The sequence below is a fragment of the Cryptotermes secundus genome, unplaced genomic scaffold (assembly GCF_002891405.2).
Source record: "Cryptotermes secundus unplaced genomic scaffold, Csec_1.0 scaffold300, whole genome shotgun sequence".
Taxonomy (NCBI): Eukaryota; Metazoa; Arthropoda; class Insecta; order Blattodea; family Kalotermitidae; genus Cryptotermes; species Cryptotermes secundus.
The window spans coordinates 393,241-415,938 of NW_019731220.1; the positions used below are offsets into that span (position 1 = coordinate 393,241).

Consider the following 22,698-nt stretch of genomic DNA (forward strand, 5'->3'; position numbering starts at 1 on the left):
GCTGTAATGGGCATAATAGGTTTTCTGTGCGTATCACTAGGTAGCAGCACAGTCCAGCTTCGTGACAGTCTAGGTAGCAGACGCGCATGCGCATGTTCAGAGGCTGGTTTCAGTGATCAAAATGGCTACCGTGCTTGAGTATCATCGAAGAGCAGCGTTCTGTTATGTTTTTTTTTTTTGTGTGTGAGCAAAAGGACTCTGTGCAAATGATATTCATAAATAAATGTTTCTTGTTTGCGGTGGGAAGTGTTTGTCGCGTAAAGCGTTCACAACTGGGCCGAGAAATTCTCTCAAGGACGTTCGAAAGTCGCAGATGATGCCCGAACAGGTGCGGAAGTGGCTGAGACAACAGTCAAAAGCCTTTTTTATTCCTGGTTTCGATACACTGGTAAAGATGGGACCAGCTGGTGGAAGATATGTCGAGAAATAAATGTTTTTTTCCCCCCACGTTCGAATAGCACACATTACGTTTTATATCCATTTGTGACCTATTTACTGACCCTGTCTCGCATTAACGTTTTTGAGAAACTTATTCCGTCGTCTTCTACTCTGAAGACGGAGCCAGAAAACTGCTCCGAAAATTTTGTACACTTATATTAGTCTACATAGCGTCACATCCCACAAGGCAATAATTCTTATATTTATTGCCGCGATAACGCATGTGAATTGTATTTGGGAGGTCTCAGGCTGGAGACCGGCTATTCTCAGTCCCTTCAGACAAACGCTGGTATATCACCTTAAATTAGGCCACGACCACATCCCTACACACTGAAATTCATTATACACTCATCATCATAATACCATTCAGTCCTATACAATCTGAGTTGATATCTCCAAGCAGCCTGGGTGAAAAAGAAAGCTTAAGTGACGTCATTACGGTGCTTTCATGTGACGTCATGCGGCCTCTGAAATGAAAGGGAAGGTATGTGTTGTAAGAAGCAGGGCATACCTTCACAGGAGCCTCTACCCACCGTCAGTAGGCAGCGCAGGTAAGGGCCACATCTGTTTACACTTGACGTCTTGTGTGTCTGTTCTTTATACATTTCCGCGTTGTTTCACCTGTTTCGACCAAATTTGCATGACGATAGACATTTTCAAGAACTCTGACAGAATAGTCCTTTTGCTTGCTTCTCTATAACAATTTCTCCTAAGGCACTGACATTTCTGTCGTCCGGTAGAGCTTAGAAGCAATACCTTGATTACCTTATGTATACACTGATATGTTGGGATTTTGGACTTTATCCATCGTCCTGGTTTTTAAGATAACAGATAAAAACACGACGTTTCGGAAACTGGATCACTGGTCCAGTGATTGAGGCTAGCTCTTTCTAAGGGACAAAACTGAATATGTGTTTTCCTTCACCTGAGGACGGAAACAGATCCAGTTTCCGAAACGTCGTGTTTTTATTTGTTATCTTAAAAACTAGGACGATGGATAAAGTCCAAAATCCCAACATATCAGTGTATACATAAGGTAATCAAGGTATTGCTTCTAAGCTCTACCGGACGACAGAAATGTCAGTNGTATAGTTTGAAGCCTACTTCCGTACCTTTTTTTTTATTGCTAGTGGGGTAAGACTAATTCCCTTGTACTGCGGCCCCTTCTGGCCTATTGTATCAGCCCCAGATGATAGGTGAGGGTGATTGTGGAGCAATTGGTGGAATGAAGATTGGCAGGGGAAACCTGCCCCAGCGCCACTTTGTCCACCACAAATCCCACTTGACCAAACCCGGGATCGAACCCAGGCCGCCGCGGTGGGAAACCAGCGACTAACCGCTTGAGCTATGGCGCGGTCCTTACTTCCGTACTTATTTACTTGTGAAGCTGAGCCCTTCTGGAGGAGCCTCCAAATCTGCAGCTACTCAAGAATTTACCAGCATTTTATGGAACCCGAAGGAACCGAGTTCACAAGAGCCCTCCACTGGTCCCTACCCTGAGCTAGATCAATCCAATCCACACCATCCCATACTATCTCTCTAAAATCCATTTTAATATTGTCCACCTACAAACGTCTTGGTCTTCACAGTGGTCTCTTTCTTTCTCGCTTTCCCACCAATATCCTCTATGCACCCCCCCCCAAATTCGTGCCACATGCCCTGCCCACCTCATCCTCTTTGACTTGATCATTCTAATTCGTATTTTGAAAATACTAAAGGGGTTTATGCGATTTCCATGCAGTCTGTATATCCCTCTCCCCCTGTCAACTTTCTAATGGCTGAATCAATTTTTATTAAACTTGGTATATATCTCATAGCACCTAAGCCCATCTCAGCTTCGTACTTCATAAATCCACTCCATCAGTCTGTATCCTATTGTTGCTAGGCAACGGCTCGGTAAGATCGTTTACCGCGGCATTAAAAGAACTGTTGGATGTGTCGTTTTCTATGTGGTCCGTGTCGTATGGAAGGAAAGTGAGCGATTAGTTCTTGCCAGAGCTTTTTGTTGATATTTTAAATGTTGCAAAAATAAACGCCAGATTTTAATAATTCGTAGAAAAGGCGAATGTTTACATTGTAATGAAGTAATTTCCTAACAGTTCAGGTACGCCTTACATTAATATCGTTGAGATCCAGCATTACACATCCTAAGTATACGCGTACTGACGTTGGGTAAACAACCTGGTACAGTAATAAACAAAAGTGAAATAGATTGACTAGCTAATCCAATGGAAATGATAACTTCTTAAGAAGCTAGTACTTGATTTTAAGGTTTCTGACGATGGTGGATGACACAGAGAATTACTGGGTTTTTGGACGTATTCCGTCGTCCGGAATTATATGTAATAGAGGACACGACGTTTCGGAAACTGGATCTGTTTCCGTCTTCAGGTGAGAAAGGAAGACACCTACTCAGTTGGGCCCCTTAGAGAGAGCTAATCTCAATCATATGAGATCCATATCCAGTTTCTGAAACGTCGTGTCCTCTATTACCTAGAATTCCGGACGACGGAAAACTTCCAAAAACCCAGTAAAGCTAGTAGTTGCTCAGCTACTTAAGATATTCCGAGCATTTTCTAAAACCTGAAAATTCGTTGTCCTGTCGGATTTGAGGTTATCGCAGCGCTGAATATGGAAGGTACTATCTTTTGGGGTGTACCGACGTACTGCCCGCTTCTTTCTGGTTACTTGCTTGACTTACTCTTCAACCCTTAAAAGGGAGACAGTACGCTGAAACGTCAGTGCATTTCTATTTGACTACACGGCGTCATATCTCAAGGTTATAATACTGTTCACCACCGTGTTCACAATAGCATGTCACTGGTCCCTGTCCTAAGCCAGATTAATTAAGCCCATTGTGTCACTAGAATAAGAAACATTTATTTTTTTATTAATGCTAGTGGGGTGGGACCAAGTCCCTTGTACTGCGGCCACTTCTAGCCTATTGTACCAGCCCCAGATGATAGGTAGGGTGATTGTGGAGCAATTGGTGGAATGAAGATTGGCAGGGGAAACCGAAGTACTCGGAGGGAACCTGCCATAGCGCCACTTTGTTCACCACAAATCCCACTTGACCAGAACCGGGATCGAACCCGGGCCGCCGCGGTGGGAAGCCAGCGACTAACCGCTTGAGCTATGGCGCGGCCGAAACACACTGTATTTAGTTACTGTCTAATATCTGTGCTTCCTTCTGTATATGTTCTATAGCATGCCTCTGATTTGATCATCATAGTCGTCGTTGGCCAAAAGCACAGAATATGAGAAGTCCTCGTTACGCAGCAAATTCTAAAGGGTATAACACAATTACTGGGGTTTTGGGCCTTTGCTGTGGTCCGGTATTCTAGAAAATAGAAAACATGACGTTTCGGAAACTGAATCTGTTTCCGTCCTCAGGTGCGGAGGGAAGACACCTACTCAGTTGGGCCCCTTTGAGGATGGAAACAGATTCAGTTTCCGAAACGTCATGTTTTCTATTTTCTAGAAGGTATGCTTGTGGAAGAAGTCCAAAAGCCCCAGTAATTCTGTGCCTCATTACGCAGTTAAGTACATTCTCCTGTTATTACATATCTCTTCGTTTCATACTGTCATGGTGTTTACGAGTAGTGTTACTGTAGACGGGGTTTGGATTGGTAATCGGATTTATTGAACACTTACACACAACTACAAATAACTAGGTTAGTCTCACTGAGTTACACTCCAAACATCACTAACTGCAGCACACAAAGTATTTTCTGACTTGATTAACCGTTCCTTGGTAGCGGCTTCAACGGTAGACGTCCCCCTTCCTCCGGATTCACGAATTGTCCCCTGCCTCAGCTACCAGCTTCTCACATTAGCAGCTGACAACGACTGAGCCCCAGGTGTCCACCGACTAACTCACCAACAAACCAACCGACTAATTGAGTCACTTGCCAACAAGTTGATTCCACCCCACTTGCTGAGTGAACCCACTTTTCACCAACTGTCCTGCTTATAACATCTCGGCACGGACCGCACAAAAAACGCCGTTCAATTATTGCGGTGGAAATATGGCTCTTTCCAGAGCTGTTACTTAGCTGTTGTATAGCTGCTGCTTTCGCGTCCGTTGCCTAGCAACGGGTCTGCATGCCACAGTATATTTTCTTCAGGTCCCCGCTTTGAAAGCCTTTTTGTATCAAAATTTGTTTAACAATAAGTTGTGGGAAGAACTAATCGTATACTTTCCTTTGATGCGATACAGACCTCACAAAAACGGAGAAAAGTACTTGAGGTACACAGACAAAAAGATAGAGTTCCTCTTAGTTTCAGTTTCGTTTACCGTAAAACATGCAACAGTATAAAGATTTCAAATTCAATCCTTTTTAAAATTCGTCACTACATGTGTCAGGGGCACGCGGTAGCGGGTTCGAATCCCGATGAGTTAATTGGATCGTTTGATTGACGTAATCCTTCCAGCCACACTATGGCCCTGGGGTCGACTCAGCTTCTAACAGAAATGAGTACCAGAAATTTTCCTGGGAGTAAAGGGCTGGTGTCACGTAAGACTGACAACCTTACCGCCATCTGTGAGCTGATTGTCTAGAGAAAATGTGGGAGCCTCGACGTCTCACAACCTTATGGGCCTCCACGACCTGTTACAGGGATAGTTACGTTTTTACTTTATGTTTTGGCCCATTCTTCCCTCATATGTCGAAATTCTGAAGGGAACTGCCGTGTCTTCCGCGGTTCTGCGGTCGGTGTTTTTCGTGTTCGCAGTGTTTCTAAACTAAATCAAAGTAGTTGCTCCTGCTATGCGACATGTGTTGTCTTTTTTTTTTGGTATGCTTGTTGTCTATCTAGTGAGGATGCTAAGATACATACATTCCGTTTGTTTATTGTTTTAATATATTACCATGTTGCTATGTTACGATAGTAACATTGATATTTGCGGTAACGTATCTGTAATTTTCAGGTATAAAACTTGAAAACTGCGAAGAGAAAATGTCGATGAGTATTGGAACGCAGACGATCCAGCCATCTGGTAAGGACTCTGTGAACTCCATATTAAGAGAGCTGAGATGTCCTGTTTGTCTAGCATACATGATCCCACCTATCTACCAGTGTTCGACGGGGCACAGCATTTGCAAGTATTGTAGTCCTCGCCTCACTGAATGTCCCACCTGCAGAAAGGCACTACTTCTGGTGCGCAATATTGCACTGGAAAATCTTGCCGCGGGTGTGAATTACCCCTGTTTCTATAGGCTAAGCGGTTGCAATGAAGCATTCCCAGTGCATCACATTGAAGACCACGAGAAGTCGTGTCAGTTTGGCAGCCAACAATGTCCATTTGCAGTGTTGTCGAATGAAGTATGCACTTGGGTGGGACCTTTCTCAGGGATTAAAACACACATTCAGAAGGATCATAATAAAAATGGGAACTGTGTTGAAATAGAAAGATGTTTTAATGGGTTGTTGATAAATTTATCTGAAAATTCTCGTTTTAAGCAAGTTGTATTTGCACTAGGTAAAACATTCTATGTGCTTTTCAAGACGAATGGAAATATTTTCTTCGCTGTTGCATATTATATTGGGCCATTGACTGATTCTTCGAAATATAAGTACAGATTTTCATTAACTAGAAAAGGAATAGGGACTATTTCTTATTGCCTTTTTACAAGATGTTTATTTGAAGATGTAAGTGAAGTTTTTGACACTGGAAACTGCGTCAATATTCATTATGGTTGTGTACAGAAATTTATAGAAAACGACTGTTTAGCATATGAAATCGAGTTTCTTCAACATGATAACTGTGATGATTCGGACAACAGTGATGATACTGAAGGTGAAAATGAAGAAAACTGAATAATTTTAATTTTAATTAACATCTGAGGTTATGCGAATATTACTAATGTGGCATGTAAAATCATCAAATACGTAATTATCCATAATACCTGGACACGATCTTTGAAGAAATGATAACAGATTTTAAAGGACATGAATTAATTTTGGTAATAATATTAAAATGAAGAAACATTTCCAAATCAGTAGCACAAGAGATCTAAGGATGAAACCCTATGAAATACTCAAATATTTTAATATGTTCTGGGGCTGTAAACAGTTTTATTTTCATCAGTAATTATGAATAAATTTGCATTATGAGTAAACATTATTTTTTTATTTCACACGTCATATTCCTTGGTCCAAATAATTTGCTGGGTTGTATCCGAAATTCAATGGAATCGCAACTTGTTCAGTTCACTACAACACTGCAACCTCTCACAAGTGATGGACAAGACAGCTCAGTCGGTATAGCGACGGGCTACGAGCTGGGCGGTTTGGGTTTGATTCCCCGTAGAGGTAAGATTTTTTTCTGTTCTCCATAGCGTCCAGATTGGCTCTAGGGCCTAACCAACTTCCTATCCTATGATTACCGGGAGCAAGGCGGCCGGGACGTGAAGCTAACCACTCACCTCCATCTAGAGCCGATATCAGGAATGGTGGAGCTATGTCTCCACTCCTCTGTATGTCTTGATGGCGTCATGCTTAATTAATGAAGCACAGAGACAAGTTATGTACGCGTAACATAGTTGGTTAAGGCACTATGCTACAAGCCGGAAGGTCTCGGGTTCGAATCCCGATGAAGTGGATTTTTCAATTGACCTAATCATTCCAGCCGCACTATGGCCTTGGGGTCGACAGAAATGAGTACTAGGAGGATTCCTAGAGAGTAAAGGGCGGCCGGCGCGTGAAACTGACAAACTGGCCTCCATTTATGAGCCAGGGAGCCTCAACTTCTCACAACCGTATGGGCCCCCACGGCTTGATACATGGACAGCTATACCTTACAGGAACAAGTTTACCTTTTGGACAGATAATATACCGTGACACAGAAGTATGTGATTTGTTACGAGCTATTTAAAACCCATATTTCTGTTTACCCTAATACTGTAACACATTTGTTTCCCCGTGTTTCCTGTATATGCTATTCAACCAATAATAAAATACAGTAAGGGAGGATTACCGCCTTATCGTGGAGAGGTTTGCGTGCCCTAATGACCCGGAGAGCTATGCTGGCGGGAACGTTAGCACCTGGTAGGCCACCCATGCCGGAGAAGTTAAAGGGTAGATGTCAGACGAAGTTCAGTCCATGGCCATGGGATTTGGGCGTGGGGTTAATGACCCCATCCCGGAAATATATTCTTTTATACCCCTGGAAAAGGCGAAGACAACACAGGCTTGCAGCGCCGGGAAAGAAGTAGAAGAATACAGAAGGAAAATGGACTCAAGTGGTAACGGTTGTAACTTGTATACCGGACGTGCCCAATTCGAATCCCGGCCGGGTCACTTAACGACTTCTCTTAGGATTTTTGTGGTTTTATTCAGTCCTCTCAGGCAAATACCACGATATAGTAAAATAAAGAATTATTCTGTGTTCTGGGGTATAGCGACATATAGCCCGTTGAAAGTCAACCAGTGTTTCGGAGGAAAATTTCTCCTTCATCTTCAACGCCCAAGAATAAGTCAAACAATAAACCAACACGAAGCAGCTACCAAGCAGAGCTCCCTGCTACCTGCTACCTGCTTCAAGCACAACCGCAGAAATACCAACACTGCAAAAAAAACCGACGCATTGTAAATCTCCGTAGATCGGCAGACAATCCCAACTTACCCTATTTCCTGAACGTCTCCCACGAATTTTTGACGATAATCCTCGCACCTACCCCAATATTTATACATTTTAACAATTACCTACATATCATGAGCCGTCATAGCTCAGTCGGTAAAGCAATGGATTACAGGCCGGACGACCGGGTTTCAATTCCAGGCAAGGAAAATAGGTTGTTCTCTTTTCCACATCGTCCAGACCAGCTCTGGAGTCCAACGAGCCTTCTATCAAATGTGGGTAAGGGGGCCGGGGCATGTAGCTAACCGATCGCCTCCATCTAGTGGTGGAGTTATAACTCTACTTCTACTTACGCCTTTATGATTTTTGCTTAACTAATTAAGCACAGGGACAACTTTTAACGTTACACATATATTTATTACTGTTTTTTACATGTATGTATCATGTCGCCCAGTGTGTTTACAAAAAGCACCTATAGGACTCAGCCTCCAACAGATGTGAGTACCAGGAATCTTCCTGGGGGGGGGGGGCATAAGGCTGACAACCTCACTGCCATCTGTGAGCCGATTGTCTATAAAATATGGGAGCCTCGACGTCTCACAACTCCATGGGCTACTCAAGTTGTTACAGGGATAGTTTACCTTACCTTATAGGCATGAAGCTACTTCTGAAGGCAAAAATTGTGCAGTTATGACGTGAAGCTGACCACTCACCTCCAACTAGTGCCGAAGTCAAGAAAATGTGGATCTATACATCCACTCCCCCATACGCCTCCATTACTTAGTGCTTAATTAGTTAAGCACAGGGACAACTTCACCTTTTTACCGTTACACCTCGTTATGGAGTTAACATATTGCATGCCATGCCTATTGTCAAGTCCGAGCAGTTGAAAAACAAATGTTTTAAATGATGTTGGAAGTCGTTACGTGTGACGTAATACACAGCTCCCTCTAGAACCTTCAGAATTACACAGACAAATTCTAGTGGGTTCTAGTGAGCAGTAGATGCCAGTGAGTGAGTTTACATGTCAGGTCGGAGTTACCGTAGGAGAAACAAAGCTGTCCGCTGGTAAGCAATGAACTGGTGATTATACACTCAGAGTTCAACGTAATTATCATTAGAGAATATGTGTGATACTTACATAGTTATACTGTATTAAAGTCAAATATATAACGACACAAAATATAAATATTATTAAATTTGACGTAGGCAGAGAAAGCTTAAAATAATTTATTTGTCTTATCAGTTACGTGCGAACGGATTTATATGATTACTTTAGATTTGATGTTCTTAGTGCTGCAAGAAGAGAACTATTTTACGGGACATGACGCCGTGTAGTTTGATACAAGGTTTACATACCTCTTTAATACTACATACTGTCTCCAACTTCAGGGTCGAAGATATGCTCAGCTTGCTATTATATATTCGGACCTGAAAATGGATTCAGTATATTCCTCCGAAACGTCTGTGTACCTAAATTGTATTACATGGTGTCACATCCCAGAGGATAGACCTCTTCGTGGTTGTGTAAGGTGGAGTCTACATAAAATTGTAATTCCCCTATCTTGCAGTTTATTTCGAATGGTTTAATACATTAATACAATAAACTGTTTGTCGTTGCTGTCAGTAGCTCAGATTATATAGAGTAGAATAGTAGGATGAGTAATGAATTATGAATTTGAAAGGATTTAGAAGGAATATGTCGTGACCTATTTCAATATACTATCCCGGCATTTGCCAGGAGGGGCTGAGGAAACACACGAAGAGCCTCAGTCAGGAAACTGTGTTTTGCCGAAGTGCTGAATGACGTTCTTTGTGGGCACTGTAACATGAATTATTATTATTATTATTACTCTTTATTATTATTATTATTCAGTCGCTATACAGACTTCATTATCCCAGTTATTATTATTATTATTATTATTATTTAAAGAAAAACTCTCGGAAAATAGAGGTCCATAGCTATTATTAAATAATTATCTAAAGTTTTTTAATTTATCATATATGACCATGTTTCTCACATTTTTAAAAAACTAAATCAAACCAATCCCAGCAGCTTTTTATCAAGTCTAAATCCACTGTTAACAACTTGGCCACTTTCTCTGACTTTGTTACCCCTTCAGTCTGATCACAAGGTCAAACTCTCTCCATCTATTTTGATTTTGGTAATGCCTTCAGCACTGTTCCACACAAACTCAGTAACTGTGGATAACCTTCCGGTTATGTAAAGGGTTTCTCAGTTATTTAACAGACAAGCATCTCGTGTACGTTATTCTCGTATATTTTCTGTGTCTTTCGTCGTGCAGTGAGGCGTACCTCAGGGGTCAGTTGTACAGCCTTCGCTATGGTTTATGTGACGTAATTAATCACTCCAAATGTCTTCATTTTGCTCACGACCTTAAAGTCTAATAAGCTATTAGTTAACCTAGGGATTGCTTGCTTTTACAATCAGATACTGGTCGTGTATACTAATGGTGTTCGACAGATTATATGAAGCCTTTTTTCAGTAAAATTAGATTTCTCCCCCCCCCCAGGAAAACGAACGTTTTAAACTATCAATACAGATTTGGAAACTCTTTTATATTGCGAACAGATTGTAGTAAGGATCTGGGTGTACATGTAGATTGTAAACTTTATTTTCATCATTATGTCAATTTTCTTTTTTCACATGCAATGAAATTGTTAGGGTTAATTGGTACACTTACATTTTACTTTCCTACCGAAGGCAGTCTACGAGTATCGAGGCTGTATTTTGCTTTGATCAGATCTAAACTGGAGTCGCTTCTGTTGCCTGGAACTTTTTTCCAGTTACTGATTTCAATAAACTTGAGCGCATACTAAAAAACTGCAGCCTTTTTGCAACATCGATTTTTTTAAGATGGCGAATACCCTGAACAAACTAACTCCATAGAGGTGAGTCCTTCTTGAGAAGCCGCCAGTTGTGCAGCTACTCAAAAATTTCTCAACATCTTATGGAACCCGAAAGTTCATTACCGTGTCCACAAGAGCCATCCATTGATCCCTATCCTGAGCCAGATGAATCCGGTCCACATCACCCAATCCTATTTATTTATTTTAATATTATCAGGACTGTTAAGTAAGCCAGATAATTTTTTATTCCTTGTATAGTTCTTAGAGGCATTGTGATCGAGCTGTTAGTACTTGTGTGTGTGTGTGTGTGTGTGCTGCCAGTAATTCAATTCAGTTCCTTATTTATTTACATGGGCTGTTATTTAAGCATGTAAATAAGCAAAGACTTCAATTATTGGCAGCCCCCCACCCCCATACATACATACATACATACATACATTCCAAACTATACAAGGAGTCATCTATGTGCCTGTGGTGCCCACACGCTGGAATTAGGGGACCATTTGACAGGTGTCCAAGCAAGCCACTTCTGACAACTCTGATGCAATCTGACATTTAGGAGTAGCGTGTTCACTTGATCTGCTACTGTATTGGGTATGATTCACCATGGATGATGATGATGTTATGGGTATGATTATGATTGCTGAGGTTAAATGAGATATAAAAGTTTGTGTCGATGGTATATTAATAATTATTACCTTTTTTGGACATTTTCCATCGTCATGTTTTTTTATTTTAAAATATTATTTCGGAGACTCGACTCTGTCTCCTTCCCCAGGTAAAAGCGTACTCGATTGGGCCCAATCGATAGAGTTGGTCCCTATCTGAGTAAGCTTTTACATGAAGACGGAGACAGAGTCAGCCTTCAAAACACTGTTTTTAAATAAAAAATAGGATGATGGATAATATTCAAAAAGTTAATATTTATAGTGCTGAGGGTGTGTTGGGAACAGAGTGCTGAAGAAAACATTTGGACGTAAGAGTGATTAAGTGACAGGAACATGGAGAAAATTACATAATGGGGAGCTTCCTAACTTGTGCTTCTCGCCAGATGCTATAAGAATAAACACATTAAGAAGGATGATAGGGGTGGGGCTTAAATAATTACAAAATTTGTATAAGAAACTGAATGAAAGAGACCACTAGGAAGTCCTGGACGTAGACGGGAGGATAATATTAAAATGAACATTACCTATGATTTATCTGGATTCATATGGTTCAGAATAGGAACAGCCGCGGGTTCTTGTTAATAAGGTAATATAATTAAATTAATGAATTGATGTTGAGGTTAGCTCTTTCTAAGGGACCCAACGAAGTAGGTGTCTCCCCCTCACCTGAGTACGGAAACAGACCCAGTTTCCCAAACGTTGTGTCCTTTAGAATACCGGACGATGGCAAAGTCCAAAAACACAGCAGTTCTGAGTGTTCTACCATCGTCAGAACTCTTAAGGATCTACCTGACTTTATTTAGTTTTCCTTGTTTGTTTTTGTTCTTTGTGGGGGGAGGGGGTTAATTATTCTCTGGTTCGTCGCAGTCTCTTATGAATAAAGAACTGAATTAAGTTTTTACTATGATGACATTTAAAACAGAACATTTGTAGGAGAAAGCATAATGATTGGCCTGCTTATGCGTGCTATGCAGGGATGAGGAGAGGTGATAACTTCCAGAAACATTTTGGCCGTATAACGCAACGTCTCTTAAACAGCATCGTCCTCTTATGATGTGAGCCATTGCAGTGTGGTAGAAGTTTACGGGCGTTTCGGAGGAACGTACTGCCTCCAGTTTCAGGGTTGTAAGTTAAGCAGAAGAAGCAAGCGGATTGCTGGCTTCCTGCCTGCTAAACTTATCATGCGACCCTGAATACATAAAACAGTACGTTAATCCGAAAAGTCGCAAAACTTCAGATATTGTCGCGATGTAAGGGTGACCATAGACGGAGTTTGGATTGGTGAATGGTTTTGCTGACTACTTATACATACGACCCGGAACTACAAGTACTTATAACACTATCGCTGATCTCCACAATTCAGAAATCACCACAGCACACGCTAAGCCTTTTCCAATCTCCTATGTCTTCTCCAGCCTTTCCCTGGTAACGGCTTCTAACAGTTGTGATTCTTCAGATTCTCGCGCTCAGGTTCTATCTTCACAGGCTCCCGTGCAGAACTCTCTGTTAACTGAACCCAATGCTCCAACTTTTCTGGTTATAACATCTCTACACGGACCAAATAGAAAACACCGTTCGTGTCTGTAGCCGCGGGAACGTGTTTACCGAGCCGTTGACCAGAAACGATCGTTGTTAATTCGCATATCTCGTGGTCGTTGCGTAGTAATGGCTGTACACGCTACAATATTATTACTTATGGCCATGAGAGCCTTAAACGTCGCTAATTTCTCTCTTTCTTTTTAATTTGCCCAGATAATATTAGACTAATTATGATGGTGTAGTGGTAACACTATGAAGTGGTACTTGGGAGGAGCTTGGTTCGAAACTAGGCGGGAAAACCGACTATCCAGACCGCCACTACAGACTTCCTTCCAAATCCTTCAAATTCATAATTTATCCTACCACTCATCGCTATGTACTGTAGATAGTATTAACTTAAAAGTGTAAACAGCAAAATTACAGAGATCTTAACGCGAACTGCTCTGATTCTTTCCTGAAGATTACAATGACGTCATCCTTGGAACACCAGCTGATCCTGCGTGAACTGAAGTGTCCTGTGTGTATGGGCTACATGACGCCTCCCATCACCCAGTGCTCGACAGGACACAATGTGTGCTCATCGTGTCGACCACGGTTAGATCACTGTCCCACTTGCAGAAACCAGCTTCAGTGGATTCGAAACTTGTCTCTGGAAAACCTTGCAGCAGCTATAAACTACCCCTGCGTCAACAAGATGGTAGGCTGTTCTGAATCTTTCACCCTACACACCATCAAAGACCACGAAGGACAGTGTCCTTACCGTAATCACACATGTCCTTACCGTAAGATATCTAAGGAAGATTGCTTTTGGGCAGGTCCGCTGCCAGAACTGAAGACTCATGTACAAGAAATGCATAACAGCCCAGGAGACCATGTCGAGTTGGATGGTCCGTTCAAGACTGTTCTAAGAAACATATCAGAAACATCAAGTTTCCGACAAACAATATTTACTTTAAACGAGATATTTTATATAATCTGGGAGGTCAGAGATGATATCTTTTACTGTGTTAGCTTTCATATTGGTCCAAAGAAGAATTCTTCAAAATTCAAGTACAGGTTTCGTGTATCAAAGAGAAGAGGAGGTGAATCTATTTCATATTCTCTCAAAACGTCAAGTTTTATGGACGATGTTGAAGAAATTATTAAAGGCGGTGACTGTGTTGCGATTCATTATAGAAGTGTAGAGAAATTCATTAAGAATGGTGTATTACCATTTGAAATTTATATTTTTCCTAATGACGTAACAAATTCGGTGGAAAAACGAAGGGAAATGTGAGTGGGAGTGACAATGATGATTATGATAATGTAGTAGCAGATGAAATAGACAATAATTACTGAACACATCAGAACGTTAGTGAATGTGATTATAATATTTGTACATAAAGAAGGAGAAATTGCATTTCCATGATTCAAATTATCAAAAAAATATTAATTAAGGTTGCTAGGGACCAGAAAGAAGGATGTAATTTATCAAATAATAATGTTGTGGCAAAACCAAAATGAAATCTGACATAGTCGTGGCAATGCTCTGCAATATGTTACAGTATTTTAAATTATTCCTTGAGTATTTATTACTTTGTGTTACTACATAAACGGTGATGGGTTTATCATAATTTTCTCTTAGAATAAAATTAATTAAGATGTTTTATAGCCTTAGAATTTTACATATTTCCAATTATGTTCCATATTTTTATAATTAAAACTTTATTTTTCATGAAAGTAATTTTACTAAATATGAAATGTATTACAAATATCGGAGGATATGATTAATTTCTAAAAGGTAAAACTGGTTTATATAAAATTTACAAATTGCATTACTCCTTAGATTTGATAATTTAACAGAAAATAAATAATACAAGTAATTAAAGAGATATTAATCATGTATCTATCCTGAGGCCTGTTTGAGTGCTTAAATAATATAATATTTAGCTTTATGATCATAATATCTGTAAGAGGAAATTGAAAAGAAAGGATGTATGTGTTGTGTAAGAACTGACAATCCTTTAACATCATATCTCAATTTCAATTTTAATGTATGAATATTGCGTTGTGTACAGTAATAAGTGGTGACCGTCAGTGTAACAGATTAATAGTATCAGGCTTGCTTCACCCATTGAACCAATGGTCACGCCTTTATTTTTCACTTAAGTATATGTATATACGTATATATGTATATGTTGCTCTCTACTCATCAGAATGCAAGGAAGAATCATGACATAAAGATAGGTAGCATATGTTTTCAAAAAGTGGCGCAGATCAGATATTTTGGAATGACAGTATCAAATCAAAATTTGATTCAGGAGGAAATTAAAAGGAGATACAATGTGGGTAATGCTTGCTATCATTCAGTCCAGAACATTTTGTCTTCTCGTCTGCTGTCTAAAAACAAAAAAGGGGGAAAAAAAGAAAAAAAAAAGAAATTAAAATACAAACAAAAATTTTGCCTGTGGTTCTGTATGGATATGAAACGGTGTCTCTGGCATTAAAGGAGGAACATGGAATAAGGGTGTTTCAGAACAGGGTGCTGAGGAGAATATTTGAGCCGAAGAGAGATGAAGTGACAGGAGGTTGGAAAAAACTGCATAATGAGGAGCTTCATAACTTGTACTCTTCTCCAAATATAATTAGAATGATCAAGTCAAGGAGAATGAGATGAACAGGGCATGTAGCATACATAGGGATAATGGGAATGGATGTAGGATATTTGTGGGAAAGCCGGAAGTAAAGAGACCATTACACTAGGAAGACCAAGACATGGTTGTCTGGTTAATATTAAAATGAACTTTAGAGAGAGGATGGGGTGGTATGGATTGGATTGGTCTGGCTCAGGATAGGGACCACTGGAGTGTTCTTGTGAACACTATAATGAACTTTAGGGTTACATAAAATGCTGGGAAGTTCTTCAGTAGCTACACAACTTGCGGCTTCTCAAGAAGGGCTCAGCTCCATGAAGTGAGTTAGTTAAACCACAGATGCACGAAGGAGGCCAGGGCTAGAAAGGGGCGTGAGCGCCGTATATTTATTTACAGACAGCTTCATTGTAATGGAGCTATTTCCATGCCTTAAGATGCCATAACTACTTTTCCCACAACGATACATGTAGGAACGAATTCATAAGCATACACATCAATAATTCCGTTTTAATATCTGTTGGTTATCCCCATCGAACATTTCTACCGAACTGGTGCGTCTAACCATTTTGAATCGGACTGTCTACCCAGTTCTGATAAGCCATTTCCACCCCTGAACAAGAGAAAGAGAGAAATGTGGAAGTAGAAAGTAGGGGGGAGCAGTTTGAGCCACTACCGTCATCTGTGAACCTATTTTCTAGAAAATGTGGGAGCCTCGACGTCTCACAAACCTATGGGCTTCCACGGGCTTACAGGGATAGCTTTACCTTACCTTTACGGGCATTACATGTTACGAGGTGAAGGGAAAAAAATTTAAGTGTAAACGTCCCCAGGCAGTGCTCGTTCGACCTCGTAAAGATAGGATGAACAGAAGGCAGAGCGTCATGAAATGGCCCCACTTGTAAGCTATCAGCAGATGCAGTAAGTTGAGTAGAGTTTTTGCTGCATCCGAAACAAGAAACTGATAATGTATCTCGAGCTGAATTTATTTAAGTAATGGTATTTCAAACTGTGGGTTGTGACGTACTCCAAAGGGGGATCGCCGAGGTCTAAAGAATTTATTAAAATATATTTTTACTCATGTACGGATATTGTAAGTCAGTGAGGTATAATGAAGATTCTTTTTGGATATTTCGCGAATTTTCGCAACTGCACAAGAACATTTTATAATTTACTGTAGGTGTAGAGAGACTGTAAAGCTATTTCGGTTCCTGCTGTCACTGTACAGTCTGTTAGGGACCTGCAACAGTATGCAGAACTGCGCTTTTCCTGACTGTACAGGAACATTTCATAGCTTACTGTAGGTGTAGAGAGGCTGTAAAGCTATTTAGGGTCCTGCTGTCACCGTATTCCTCTCTAAAATTTCTCCAGTCAAATATTCCACTCCTGCATTAACACTATGTCTGGCTGTCATGAGACTGATTCAGCATATAGAATATTGCTGCTGGTCCTCGCCAGCAAAACCATTTTTGGTTATGGATCCCGCAGGACCCATGACCATATTTTTCCGTCTCATGACTCTGGGAGTCGTTCAACTGCTCTCCCCCCCCCAAATATTGGAGCATCACAGTGACATATTCAAATGTGCTTATCTCTCTCTGGCTCTGCAGTCGTTTTGTTGGACCTTGGCCGCTTTTGCAGATTCTTAATTTCAGACACAGTCGATAGGACTCCTTGGACGGAGGATCAGCCCGTTGTAAGGCCGCTACCTGCACACAGAACAACATAAACACAGAATAAACACAAACACACATCCATGCCTCGAGTGGGATTCGAACCCACGAGCCCAGTGTTCGACCGGGCAAAGACAGTTCATGTCTTACACCGCGCGGACACGCTGACTAATGTGCTTATACAGAAATGTTAAAGAAAGATGCCAGTGACGTGATTCTCTTTTCGAAGTGAGACGTCACGTGGTAAAGGATAATTCTTACGGATGCGGCCTCAGGATCCCCGTATCTCGCGTTCATTGACAACATAACTGGAGACTGAGAATACTATCGAGGGAAAAAAAGATAATTTTCCTCTGTGGCCTAGTGGTCAGAGTTCCTGGCTACAGATCCAGAGGTCCCGGGTTCGATTCCCGGCCCTACCAGATTTTCTGAGACGTAGTGGGTCTAGAACGGGGTCCACTCAGCCTCGTGAGGATAATTGAGGAGCTACTTGAATGGGAAAAGTAGCGGCTCCGGTCTAAAAAACATAAATTAACGGCCATGGGGATCCGTTGCACTGACCACGCGACACCCTCTATCCACAAAAGTTGGCACTAACTTCGCCGACAAGCGGCGGTCGCTCGGTCGATATAGTCCGCTTGCGGACTACAGGCCACGGAGTTTGTTTTGTTTCGTTGTTTTGAGAAAGAGGAAGGATATTTTTCGGTCTATTTTCAATAGTTTGAAGAAAAACTAGAAGTACCCATATGAGATCACCNTTAAAGAAAGATTTCAGTGACGTGATTCTCTTTTCGAAGTGAGACGTCACGTGGTGAAGGATAATTCTTACGGATGCGGCCTCAGGATCCCCATATCTCGCGTTCATTGGCAGCATAACTGGAGACTGAGAATACTATCGAGAAAAAAAATCTTTTTCGTCTGTAGCCTAGTGGTCAGAGTTCCTGGCTACAGATCCAGAGGTACCGGGTTCGATTCCCGGCGCTACCAGATTTTCTGAGACGTGGTGGGTCTGGAACGGGGTCCACTCAGCCTCGTGAGGATAATTGAGGAGCTACTTGAATGGGAAAAATAGCGGCTCCGGTCTAAAAAACAGAAATTAACGGCCATGGGGATCCGTTGCACTGACCACGCGATACCCTCTATCCACAAAAGTTGGCACTAACTTCGCCGACAAGCGGCGGTCGCTCGGTCGATATAGTCCGATTGCGGACTACAGGCCATGGAGTTGGTTTTGTTTCGCTGTTTTGAGAAAGAGGAAGGATATTTTTCAGTCTATTTTCAATAGTTTGAAGAAAAACTAGAAGTACACATATGAGATCACCATGCTGCCTGTGTCTGTACCTGCTTCATGCTGATTTCTTGCTTGGTTTACTCTTCGATCCTGAAAATGGAGGCGATATGACCTTCCGAAAGGCCAGACTGTTTCCGGACTATACGATGTTGCAACCGTCAGACCGTACCCTTCGAATATGAGAATTATTGAGTAATTACAGAAAAAAGTATGAGATGGGCAGGGCATGTAGAATCCATCGGATACATGTGGAATACATGTAACATTTTTGCTGTAAAGCCTGAATGGAAGAGAATATTTGGGAGTCATAAATGTAGATGGTAGTTCAAAGTTTCGGAGCATTTTATTGCCTCAACCTTCATGGTCGAAGAGTAAGCCAAGGCAAGCAAGCAGATGTAATACGCTTGCTGTCTTCTTGACGCTGACGTTTTCTTGGGCCTATTATTCCACCCTGCAGATGGTGGCAAAGTGTTCCTCCGAAACGTCTGTTGATATTCAGCGGACTACACGGTGGTATATCCCAGAAGTTTCTTTTTCTTTTCATAATCACCTTTGCCTCTGGACTCATATTTACGGGTCAGTCATAATGTACAAGATAAATTTGAATTATTCAATGGAAAATTGTGTCAATAGTCTCAAGGTAGTACAGCAAGAAAAGAAATATGACAATGTTCATAATATCTTTATCTGTCATTTTTGATAATGTAATGTCCTTCAGTTGGTATATCTAATCCGTTAGTGTTTGTATGAGAGACATTACAGTAATCTGAGATAAGAAGGGAAATCCCCGATATAGCTTTCTACTGAATTAAGAAAGTCTGCAACGGTATGTTGTAATGCCATATGAAACTGATAAACTCCGACAGAAATATCTATATTAAATTAAAGAAAACCTATACATTAATTAATATATTCTTCACATGCATGAAGTGTAGTAAAATGAATTTGTGCTTTATGTCCAATAAAGCTACACGACTCCCAGCAAAATGGCATGATATTGTGAACATAACGCGTTGAAAGTCGGAATAATTCATTGCCAGGCAACGGCTCGGTGAACAGGTTCCCGCGGAAATTAACATGCAAGCAACAAGAGAAGAACCCTTTTCTAAGCAACGGATCGGTAAACACACAACAATAAGGGTATTGTTGGAAACGGTGCTAAGTGGTTATATTGAGTCAGTTGAGAATTGACAGTCGAGAATTGAGCACTGCGAAGATAAGTGAGAAGAGATGTCAGTTGCAGCAGAGAACGGGACTGAGAGTTCTGGAACTGGCAGATGATAGAGGAGTTTTAGCTAAAATCTGTTGGCCAATTGTAATTTCGATTAATATCGAACTTAATGGACACACTATATGAAAAATCCATAAGCGTTTCTGAACGAACTTCAAAATTTATCGCTGGTAACTCGTTAAATATGCATCGGAGCGAAAAATATTTCGAACAAAAGTTGTACGAAATAACAAGAAGTATAATTTATATTCCGTACATTTTTTTTGATAAACCTCGTGGTTCTCGAGATAATCGAAAGTGAAGGAATGTGCCATGATGGTGAAGTGCGCTGTTTGGATCTCCAGAGAATCCATTCTCACATAACGCCCAGACCGTTCACTGACACAGCGTCGTTAGCATTTTGGACGTGAAACAAACACTGTTGCGTTTCTGCGTCTTGTGCATGTGGGATTTGTGGTGGACAAAGTGGCACTGGGATAGGTTTTTTCCGAGTACTTCGGTTTCCCCTCCCAGTTCTCATTCCACCGACTGCTCCACACTCATCATCTATCATCTGGGGCCAGTTAGTGGTCGACGTACCAAGTGGAGTCTCACCCCTTCCCACGAAACTAAACTAAAAAAGAACTAGGATTTGGTTCTAACAGACCCAAGGGGACTTGCGTCCGGCCAGGGACAGTGGAAATGGCTATCAAAACGGCCCTTTTAAGGGCCAGCTAATACTTTAAACCTTTCACGGCGATTTTATTCAATATCGTGCCATGAGTTCTACCAATCAGAAGCTGGTATCGAAAGTTTCGCAGAGATCGTCAGTGACACAGTTGAGTGTTATCGTCCAAAAGCACCCATTGATATCGTCACTTCATTGTAAGAGGGTTGTAGAAAAATGATTATGGTCTGGCGTTTGCCTGCCAAGTCATTTAGTCACTGCCTCTACGATCATCAACCACAGAAACATCAAGTAAACTTTTCACAAAAAAGAAAGCGAATCCCATTTTCACCACTCCATTTGCTTTCTTTAACAGAAGGAAGAGTATGTCTCGATGTAATATCTTCTTATGGCCGTCTGTAAGTGAATATTGAATCTTATTTCCTTATTACGACCGGTCCACTGGTGCTTGATGGTTCTAGAAGGCAGTGAGTTCCAATCTGAATAGGCGATAAGTGTCATCCAGAGTTTACTGCTGTCGGTATAGAAGGCGGTGGTTCTTATTACAAGCCTATCTACAAGATGGGGACATCAAACCGAGACAGTTCCCCTGGTGGGGCTGCAACCCCGATATTTATGTTGGCACAGTTCACAGCGTCAGGGGAAGGTATTGTCGTTCCAGCAGAGAAGGGTCTCTGAGGCAGTGTGAAGGGACCGGCTGAAGACATGTAGTATGTTTATTGATGTTTCGGAGAATTTTACCGCCTCCATTCTCAGGGCCGGTAGATATTTACCAGACGAAACGGCGTTAAAAATCCGGTCACCGCCTTGGCAACCTCAAATCTTACGAGTTTTCTCTTGTTTAACGACACTTCTTCAACTGCGTAGTTGTAAACCTGAGGAGTAGTAGGATAATTTCGAAACTTGAATTGGAATGTACACATATGGTTGGAATGAAATGCGAGTACAGAAGTGTGGGAGATGATATTAAAATGGGACTGAAACCGAGAGGATATGAAAGTGCAGATGTCACCATTCTCACGATACGAACCAAGGGCGGGTTTTATGTTAACACAGCTATAAATCTCAAGGCTAAATAGAAATATGTAATTTTCATAACTAGGTTGGTCAATAGACCGCTTCCGTGGTCTAGTGGTCAGAGTACCTGGCTACAGATCCAGAGTTCCTGGGTTCAGATTCCAGGCGCTCCCAGATTTTCTGAGAAGTAGTGGGTCTGGAACGGGGTCCACTCAGCATCGTGATGATAATTGAGGAGCTACTTCAAGGAAATAGCGGCTCCGGTCTAGAAAACCGAAATTAACGGCCGTGGGGAAGCTTTGCGCTGACCACGTGACACCCATCTATCCGCTGAAGCTGGCTCTAATTTCGCCGACAAACGGCGGTCGCTCGGTCGGTATAGTTGGCTTGCGGTCTAAAGCCACGGAGTTTAGTTTTAGGTGGGTCAAGACAGACTGTCTGTCACATTTATATTCTTATTTTTCTATTTTTCTTGTGCTTGTTAACTAACCACTATGCCATGAAGATATATTGGGGACTGCACCATTCTTGAAGGGGCACGCGGTAGTGTAGTTGGTTTAGGCACTATGCTACAAGCCGAAAGGTCGCGGGTTCGAGTTTCAATGATGTCCATTTTTTAAATTGACCTAATCCTTCCAGCCGTAATATGGCCCTGGGGTCGACTCAGCCTCTAACAGAAATGAGTACCAGGAATCTTCCTGGAGAGCATAGGGCGGCCGGCGTGTAAGGCTGACAACGTTACCGCCATTTGTGAGCAGATTGTCTAGAAAATGTGGGAGCCTCGACGTCTCACAACCCTATGGGCCTCCACGGCCTGTTACAGGGATGGCTTTAGCACCATTTTCGACGTCGACACTAGATGAAGCTGCGTGATCAGCTTCACGCCCCAGCCGCTGTACCCTCAGTATCTACTGTATAGGAGACTGGGTGTACCCCAGAGGCGGTATAAACGTTGTGGAAAAGAGAAGATCTTACCCCTGCCGGGGTCGAAACCCGACCACCCAGCCCGTAGCCCGTCGCTGTACCAACTGAGTTGTCCCGGCTCTCTTATTATTATTATTATTATTATTGTATGCTGCTCTATTTGACAC

The 22,698-nt window shown here is 41.6% G+C and overlaps 2 protein-coding genes across 2 annotated transcripts; both read left to right on the forward strand.

Annotated features, from left to right (window-relative positions):
* The first annotated feature begins 295 nt into the window (after positions 1-295).
* LOC111866467 (E3 ubiquitin-protein ligase SIAH1B-like) lies at positions 296-6,365 on the forward strand. Its single transcript, XM_023855442.2, has 2 exons — positions 296-989; positions 5,369-6,365. The coding sequence occupies exons 1-2, from the start codon at positions 911-913 to the stop codon at positions 6,256-6,258; spliced, it is 969 nt and encodes a 322-aa protein (XP_023711210.1). The 5' UTR covers positions 296-910; the 3' UTR covers positions 6,259-6,365.
* Positions 6,366-8,996: 2,631 nt separating this feature from the next.
* On the forward strand, positions 8,997-15,216 carry LOC111866468 (E3 ubiquitin-protein ligase sina). Its single transcript, XM_023855443.2, has 2 exons — positions 8,997-9,088; positions 13,559-15,216. The coding sequence occupies exon 2, from the start codon at positions 13,565-13,567 to the stop codon at positions 14,372-14,374; it is 810 nt and encodes a 269-aa protein (XP_023711211.1). The 5' UTR covers positions 8,997-9,088; positions 13,559-13,564; the 3' UTR covers positions 14,375-15,216.
* The last annotated feature ends 7,482 nt before the right edge of the window (positions 15,217-22,698 follow it).

Excerpts from the sequence above, each read along its gene's own strand:
- LOC111866467 (XM_023855442.2), top strand. The coding sequence starts at position 911 with ATGAAAGGGAAGGTATGTGTTGTAAGAAGCAGGGCATACCTTCACAGG. Across the intron at positions 990-5,368 it reads ACCGTCAGTAGGCAGCGCAG|GTATAAAACTTGAAAACTGC; the intron begins GTAAGGGCCACA and ends TGTAATTTTCAG.
- LOC111866468 (XM_023855443.2), top strand. The coding sequence starts at position 13,565 with ATGACGTCATCCTTGGAACACCAGCTGATCCTGCGTGAACTGAAGTGT.